The following is a 9,204-nucleotide window of genomic DNA, read 5'->3' on the forward strand; positions in this document are numbered from 1 at the left end:
AGAACCATCTAAGGGAAGCAGAAAGCACAACCAATAACATGATCCAAATTGCTTGTTGCCGAGAAATAATTAATTTGCTTGACTGGAAGTACTCCAATTACACAAAAAAGTCATCACATCACACACGCACACACACACATAGTACCTACTAACTACACATAGAAATTGTCTCTACACACACTCACACCAGTGACTGGTGTGTGTGTGTAGGCATAAGATTACCACCGCCCAACAACCGCCAAATTGCAAAATATAGAGAAGGCAAATGCTGACATGGAGAGAAGTCGGCCGTCGTTGATTATGATAAAAAATTGAATATTTACGTTTCTTCTTCCGATAATGAAATCTTTTACTCACTTTCCAGGACATATCGTAATCATCCGAATACTCTTCCACATTTTCTTTTTCTTCAGTTTCCATATCTCCTTTGTCGTCTTCGCCGTTTTCTTCCTACAACAAAAATGATCACTCTATAAGTTTTAAAAATCAAATAAATGATAACTGATCAATTTAGTTGAATAAATATAAATAATAGCCCTGTTCCACAGATAAAGAAGATAAAGAAGTGGTCTTTATCTGTGCCTGTTCCATAAAAACGAAATAAAACGGTTTTTTAAGACTTTTTTTGCAAATTTTGCACTTGTGTTGAAATAAAAACCCTCTATTGCACTTTCATTTTCCGACGGTCATTCAGTCTCTTTCGTGCAACATAGTCTTAGCAAAGAATTTGATTTGAACAAGTTTCGAACAAGCGTAGAAGCAATGTAAGTTCAATGAAGATATGTTCCATCTTTCTCATATCTAATTCTGTATCTCACAGTGGAAGAACTGTCCCTAGCACGACAAATGACTGGTGGTTGCCACCTGTTTCGGCACTTTTTTTCGGCACTTTGATTTCGTCGTTTTCGGCACTGTTTTTGTCGTTTTCGGCACTGTTTTTGTCGTTTTCGGCACTGTGTTGGTCTTTTTCGGCACCGCCACCAGATTTATTTCCAGGCGTCATGTTTTTGGGAGGGTTGCCAAGCGTGTGTGTTTTTCCGTTTCGGCACTATATTTTTCCGTTTCCGCATTATTGTATTTATTGTATTTATTATTAGATTTATTTATTGGATTTTAATACAATTTTGTCACCAACTAAAATTTTAACACCACATTATGAAACTCTTTTCCTTTTCCTATTCTGCGTATAGTCTAGTAGGGGAGACCGGGGCTATGTGGGCCATTTCTTTTCTTTACGCTGCCATTTATATAAAAATAAAAATTCTGAAAAAATTAAAGTATAGGGGTGATTCCCTGACATTTATTTACATTTGGTAATTTTCTTAATTTTTTTTGTTGATTCGTTTAAGAGTTATGTGATGAAATGCCAACATGAAAAAATGGGCTAAATCTGTGCATGTAGAAAACCAACATTTTTTTCCATCGATGTATTCCTTGCACTGATTTGATACATCTTTGTGACCTCTCTGATTGTATTACCCCATTTTTTCATATCATCGAGTTTTTTCTGGCAATCATTCGTATTGCAAGTAATTGATGTTTTAGACTCGGAAATTTTAAGTGAATACAACTTTTTCTTAAAGTTAGATTCTTCAATTTTTGAAAGTTGAATATCAGCAATCTCTTCTTTTGAAACAGATATTTGTGTCACAATTTCAGTTTGCTTATTTTGTAATTTGCTTCGCAAATTTTTGGACTCTGCGTGGAACATTTCCTTTTCATCACCACTGATTTTCTACAGAACATTATTTTTATTATTATTAAATTTTAATTATAATAAGTATTAAATTTATCAATACCATCCAATACTCATTAATTAATTTTCCCATATGGTCATTGTAAGTCTTCGTAGTCTTAGTAGAGCTCCAGCCATCAGGATGAGGGACGGTACCACAGCCGTCAGAGCGCCCATAGTGGCCTGACGGTGCAATAGCTTTTGCATGTTCGAGGACGTGTGGTTTGCATGGGGTGCCGAAAAGGTTGAAGTTGGTGCCGAAACGATCGAAATTGGTGCCGAAACGATCGAAATTGGTGCCGAAACGGTCAAATTTGGTGCCGAAATGGACAATATTTTTTCATAATCGAGGAAGTATTGTTTGCATGGGGTGTCAAAAACGACGAAATCGAAGTGCCGAAAAAAAGTGCCGAAACTGGTGGACACCGAACTTTTGCTCTGCTCCACAATTCCTTGTTTGTAGAGCTTGTCTATTTAATGAATTACTCTTTGGCAAACAAATATCTTGGAAAAGTCGAGCTTAACCAAGTGTAAAGCAACAGAGACAGCTCGAGTTAAACACGTGATTCTCAAGTTTATCGGTTCCATTTGTAAGTTGGCTTTGACGACCGCTCCTAGTTGATCACTTTCTTCACAGAAATATAGTAAAACATTGAGCGTAGTGAGATGATTTGATTTGTTCGATTCCACTTCGTCTCCGCCGACTGGCTACGAACTACACAGGATGAGGAGCTCAAAGAAAGCATAGTGATTCGGATGAACACAATCTCAAAATCTTTGGTGAAGAAATTATTCCATTTTGGAAGGGAAAAATCAACTTCGTCGCTGGCGTCATCACTGTCTCCAAACAAGTTCAACACCAAATCAATTATTCTGAAAATTTGACAATGTTCTTGAATTTCCATGGCAAATAACTTGAGTTTGGAAGTTCGATCGTGATGCTGATTTCATGACTTTGATGAGAGCACCAAACAAGTCCACACTTGAAGTAATGATGAAACACAATATGACTCTTTTAGTTTGAGGTTATTGCAGTATGAAAGCAGCTCATCAAAAATAGATTCAGCCAGTTGGAATGAAGTGTTAGAAGGTTCCTGCACATCAGTTATGAGTTTCTCAATTAATCGATTCCAGTGGGTACTTCCACCATGAACCAATATTAAAAGAGCCACACTCCTGTATGAGAAGCCTAGTTCACTAAATTTTGCCTGGAATATAAAATGTTTTTCTTGACATTCATTCATTCAGAGGACAGAAAGTTGTTGACTTCTGTTGACTGACAGCTGACAATAAAAGTCGTCTTGTCATTACCTAAAGAGCCGCCATTTTGAAACAGTCTGCTCTTTCCCACACTCGCTTGCTCTTTCCCACGCTCACGTTCTTTTTCCCCCGCTCACGTTCTTTTTCCCACGCTCTCTATTCTCTCTTACAACGATGGTAATTCGCGATATCGATGTTACCAGGGCCAATTCGGTCACTGGTAATGGCTATTACCAACGCCGAATTCGTCAAGCCATGACGTTTTTGGCTTCTGGTAATCCCACGTTTATCCTCCAATGCAATAACCATCGTGAGATACAGAAGAGTCTCAAGAAGCTCAACCACACCTTTGTTAATGGTAAGGAATACAAATTCAACAATTGTGTGGCGCACAACAATTGGTTGTTTGTAAACGTAAGTTTCTTTAATTATATTCTTATATTGTTTGTTGGACTTACCCGTTTTGGTATTTCTAAACTTCTTTTCTAATTTCTAACCATACCTTTTCACTTACCTTTTTGCAGGAAGCGCCAATCATTGGTACTGGCTGGTGAGGGAGGAGGGCCCAACTCATGGCTATGTTCATCTCTGTGCAGCGAGAACCAAGAGCTCAACCCAATCATGGAGGACAACAATTACGAGCTGGCCCACCCTTTCAGCCACAGCAACAACAACAGCCACAGCAACAACAACAACGCCGTCAACGTCAACGGCGTCCTCAGCGTCAACGAGTCGCCCAACAACGGGGTCGTGGACAACGCCGAGGCCAAGGTCAACAACGGGGTGGTCATAATCAACAACGGGGTCGCCACTGAGTTAACTGTACTAAATTGCAAAGGTATCTGCCCGGTTATTTGTTTACTCCTCTTTTGCTGCCTCGTTCATCTCCCCAGTTTGCTGTGTATGTTGACGAGAAGTGAATGGTAAAACAATTAATAAGACAGAAATAACAGTGGTCAATCATATAATTCGTTGTTATTTATCGTACATTATTTACACCAAATGAGACGTTACAACAGGTACTGAAAGAACATTGCGGCTAATCTAGCGCAGCAAACCACCCTAGGGCAACTAAGATTATCTTGTTATCATCAGTTTGAAAAGGTCTAACTATCACCGAGGCAACAGAAGCAGTAGTCAGCAAATTTGTCAAGAAATTGCTTTTTTTTCTTTTGTTATTCATAATTTTTCCTAATTTAAGTTAATTTATTTTCTAAATCAGTTTCTTGGAGTAATTAACTCTAAAACCTTTGAACGCTCACACCTCAATTGGTCCAGTAGTTAAACCATTAACAAATTGTTGCAAATAGGGATTGTCACTATTTTTTATCTCATCTTTTGTTCCATAGTTCATAAATTGGAGAAAATACAAGATGCTTATTAGCAAGAACATGGTCAAAGCAATCCTTTCTAATCAATTTCCTGGATTGCTTTGTCGCCACAAAGTGAAGTCCGTCCTATCGTAGAAAATGCTGTATATACTAAGGTTTTAGAATGGTTTAATCATTGGGTAAAAAAAGCTATTTTATTACATATGATTGTAACTGATCCACAAATTTACTCTGGAGATTGCATGAGGTGGTATGATAAAATTGTTCCCAAATTTTCTCAACTGGATGCGTCTTGGCAAAACTTATAAACTGCCGTCTGATCCTTGAAAGTTCTGACAGTTGATAGCGTCGTTTTAAAAGGAACTTCTCATTCGAGTTTGGGATAGAAACTTCGTCCCCGACCACACACGTTTTTTGAGCCTCGACTACTCGCTGGAAAAAAAAATAATAAAATCTATTATTCGTGAGCTAGGTACCTATGTAATGCCTTTCTTGGACTTACATTTACTATTTCTTGTGTCACACAATCCAGCTCGTACAGGAAGTTTGTTGATGTAAGAGGAAGCTGTGAATAAATAAGTTAAGAAAACAGTAACTTAAAGAATTCAAGTAAACAAATTATCATTGAATGTACTGATTGTGTCGACTGATTTGGAGTTGGGGCCTTTCTTTCATACAGAGCTGCAGCGATACTCTCAAATGGTAACTCATCTTCTGGTTGGATTGTAAAGAGTGGTGCATCCCATCTGTTTCTTCCATCCGGTGTCCGACGAGAACATAAACAGATTACCGAGGGGCAGGCCAACAAAAGGTAACCAACAAATTGTTTGTCAATATTGTCAACATTAAAAACTAATAGCCAAATTACACTTGTACTTAATAGCCTTGTAAAGAAGTAATGGAGCCCCAGAAAATCTCTTCAGGATTGTTAAAGTTTCTTAACATAACTTGTAAACTTCTACTTCGCCGGAATCGTAATAATTGACACAATCATACTGTTTAAACTTAAATTTCAAGTTTCAAGTTCAAAATTTTTTAATTGCTAAACTTATTCCTTGTAAATAATAAAAACTTGTACATAAAATATTCGTTACTTTTGGTGAGCGGTTTTCTTCGTTGATGGAAGTATTCAAGGGTCTCAGGCAAAAAATGCACGTAGTGAAGATGATTATCCACAAATCATACTGCTTGCCAAAGCTAACGGAAACTGTTTGTGAAACTTCATTAGAGAATTTTTTACTACCAGTTTGGACTTATGTAAGTTTTTGTTTTTCTTTAATTATTAATCCTATCTGTGAATTAATGAATACCGCCTGTAGAAGATCAGCCAGAACGCGAACCTCTTCCAAAAAATAGCAGCGTAATCTAGACCAGGAGTACGAATCTTTCGATTTTCCAAATCAATGTGCCAAACCGGAGATAAGTCGGCAAAAAAGAAGGAATAGCTTAATTACTACGGTGTGGAAGAAGAGGAGCCAGAAAACCTTTGCTTTTGAAAAAAAAATTCCATTTATCGTACCACAAAACAAACCCATCATATATGCAAAACTTGTTATGGGATAAATTGTTTTCTGCTGTCTTGTTTATGAAATACTTTCACTAGATTTGTTATTCCAAACTTATTTGGTTTAGGAGTAATAAACGAAGTTACTTCTTTCCACTGCTAATATTATGAATGAAAAGAAAGGGGGTTTAATGCAGAGATCAGTTTACGGCATGTCTTATTGCAATATTTGCCATACCAACCAATCTTTAAATTTTAATTTTTTCTATCTTTAATAACCAGGAGGTGCCGGTGCTGTGGCAGATCCCTCTTGGTGTTTTGTGTGTGTGTGTGTGTGGTGTCTATTGTCTGCTTAGCCATGGCCTACTTAACTTCTAGGCCAGCGTTCGAGCTATACACCCTTAGTGTAACTTTGTACCCCCATACCCTTCTTTCAACCCAGCCGGCACACAGCACATCTAGCGGTGAGATCATGCTTGAAAGGATATTTACTTTTAAATAAATACCCTTTCTGGAAATCTCACCGCTAGATGTAGCGCTGGTCGCTGTGCATGGTTGCCAAACAACAGAGCCCAACAGCAGCGGCCAGCTGTTTATTTGGCGTGCGCATGTCACATCTAGAGGACTCTTCGGGGTTTATTTTATTACGCCGTTTTATCTGGAAAGCAGATGTGGCTTCTGTTTTCAAAGGAAATGGAACCGGAAATAGTTGTAAAGCTTTCTTGTCAGCAGCATTTTTTTTTTGGGTGGGGGGGGTATTTTTCTCTGTGTGCTATACTATCTCCTTGAGGTCTAAATTTGATTCTTGAGTTCTGCCGTTTGGAATAGAGTTTTGGTACATTCAACATTGGTTAATGGAACTGCAAATGTCCTTGATTCTATTTGCTCAAAATATCTAAGGCAATCTACCGCTTATATTGGCTCATTTTTTAGAAAATATAAAATTTACTGCACCGAATACTCAAATTCCTTTTCCTATTCCTTATTATTTGGGTTGAAATAATGAAACGAGGACGGTTTAATGACGATGCAAAGTGTTGGTGGCCCAATGGGTGTCACACCGGCTTATTAATACTACTCTAAGGCTGTCTTGCTTGGCTACTGGATCGAAAGTTTCGTAATTGTCAACACATCACAAAATCGAGAAGGTGCGCCACGTACAAGCACTTTAAAATATATTTTTATTCTTAAATTACGATTTTTATGTTTCCGTTAATTTTTCACTTGGCTTTTTGGCACAACTAATACTTTAGTAGAAACAAACCTCTTGAAAAAAACCTACTGTTAATTTGTTTGGGGTAAAATGACGATTTTTACTGTACTACTGCTCCCATAAAGCCCTTTCGAAAAAGTTTGCCACCACTGATTCTGCCTCGGGGAGAGAATTTAGTTCCTTTTTCGGCCGCTAGATGGAAAAATTTAGCCAGACGTAAAAAATCTTTGCCTTTGGTTGCGGCTGAGACTCCAACAGGGACATCAATACCATAAGAAGGCGCCTGAAGTTTAACGACTTCTCCCTGCAGTATCAGTGGTTCAGCATGCTGGATAAATTTTTAAAAATTGAAAAATATTAAAACAAAAAAACAAAAAAAAATTACTGCAATAATGTTGCGCACCGAATCCCGGGACATAAAAGTTACGAACACTGATCTGAGAAAACCGGCACCCCAATTCTCCTTAACAGAAACAATAGGTACGAACGGCAAAAAGAGATTCTTAAATAAGAAAAATTATTACCTAAATTAATTTAAAAAAATTATTTTATAACTAACCATTATCTCCGATACTGACGCTGACACGGGGCATCTTTTTACAAGAACACTATAGCCCTCGTCTTGCTGCATAGCGCGTTTGAGCTCTGCAGCGGAATTGACCGCACTGGAAGTTTGCTCGTTTTTTATCTTTGGATATTTCTCGAATTTAGCAGTTATATTTGTGATCGTTTCACTGTCTGCGTTACTTAAGACTGCCACAGAGGCTTTTTTAACTATTTTACTCGGAGTAGACATGGAAATGGAATAAAAATTAAGACGCGATTAAAAATGGACCTATCGCTACCAAAGTCAGTTTGACCTCTTACTCCTCTGGGTGATCACCTGCTCCAGCCTTCTCCTCTAGTGTACGGTTAACCAATGGCCCCGCTGGGCGTTCTCTGGGTCTTTGTTCTTCATCCACCATCTGCTTAGCCACCACTACGTGCTCGCTACTTTTCACATTTTTTTCACATTTTTTTACACTAATCGATACATTATCAGTAACCATCCATTTCCCGTCATTTACAAATCTTTTGTTTTTTAAAACGTCTGCCAGCTACTTCTGTTTGCTCCTGGGCTTCTTGACTTCGTAATTGAGCGTGGATGCGTGGCGAATCACCACATTGCGTTTGAAATCATACCGTTTCTGACCAGTTTTCTTTCACTTTCTATGTTTAGGGAAAATAAGTTTGAGAGAATATTACATACAGCGTAATTAGTGGTATTTCTGGCAAAGCTGTTACATAGTTTGAAAAACGCTCTTTACGTTTTGTGGTACAGATCTGGACAACTTTTTTTTATTTACATCGGAATTGCAACAGTTAAGATCACATTCTTGTAGGCCTACTATGACATTGGATTACTTCAAACAATTATATTTAAAAAATGTATGCCTAATTTTGATCTGTGTGGGTTTCGACTGTAATAGCACAAATATTTAAATGATATAGTTTAAAGCTTGAGCAGTCATAGGGTTTGCGTTTTGGATGGTTTCAAGTTTACTTTTCTTACACGGCTGATTAGTTTTAGCTTGTTTGACGCTGATACCTTTCAATTGCATTTTTGATGGGCCATCCAAAACAAACAAAAAATTATTTACAATACTGGTTTTACAGTTATTTTATATCTTTAAGTCAGCCTACTAATTCTGCTAGAAGTTTATATTGTTTTGCTAAAATTTTCATTTAAAACGTTGCTTTCATGATTTCATCAACAAAGTTTGTTTGGATGTATTCGCAGGTCACCATTTTTTAGCAAGTATGCCACCCATAGCTCCACTGGCAATAAAATGCAAGGTTCGAACTTTTACATTATCTGGCTGATAATTTTGACTAAAATAGACTAAGAGAAATGTTCAATGTGTTATAGGACAAACACAGCACACAGCAGTTTTCTATACCTATATTGGTAAAGATAGTTTTATTAGCACGTAAAGCATTGAACATAAACAATTGCATTGTAATTTAAAGCAGTTATCTATATATATAGGTGAAGATAGTTTGGCTAGCACGGAAACCTTTAGACATATGTACATTTTTGAAAACAAAAGCAATTGAAGAACCTTTACAGTAGCTTGCATACGTCCAGTCTAATATGTTCAAAATTTCTCTTCATTGCACT

General features: G+C 37.4%; 1 protein-coding gene across 1 annotated transcript; it reads right to left on the reverse strand.

The window, feature by feature from the left end:
• Nucleotides 1-4,500: 4,500 nt before the first annotated feature.
• On the reverse strand, nt 4,501-7,839 carry LOC124310789. The gene is made up of 6 exons (XM_046774761.1): nt 7,603-7,839; nt 7,429-7,545; nt 7,148-7,371; nt 4,961-5,243; nt 4,829-4,891; nt 4,501-4,758 (listed from the first exon to the last, which is right to left on the reverse strand). Exons 1-6 carry the CDS (start codon nt 7,837-7,839, stop codon nt 4,516-4,518), a joined length of 1,167 nt encoding a protein of 388 aa, XP_046630717.1. The 3' UTR covers nt 4,501-4,515.
• Between the last annotated feature and the right edge of the window lie 1,365 nt (nt 7,840-9,204).

The sequence above is a fragment of the Daphnia pulicaria genome, chromosome 8 (assembly GCF_021234035.1).
Source record: "Daphnia pulicaria isolate SC F1-1A chromosome 8, SC_F0-13Bv2, whole genome shotgun sequence".
Lineage (NCBI taxonomy): Eukaryota > Metazoa > Arthropoda > Branchiopoda > Diplostraca > Daphniidae > Daphnia > Daphnia pulicaria.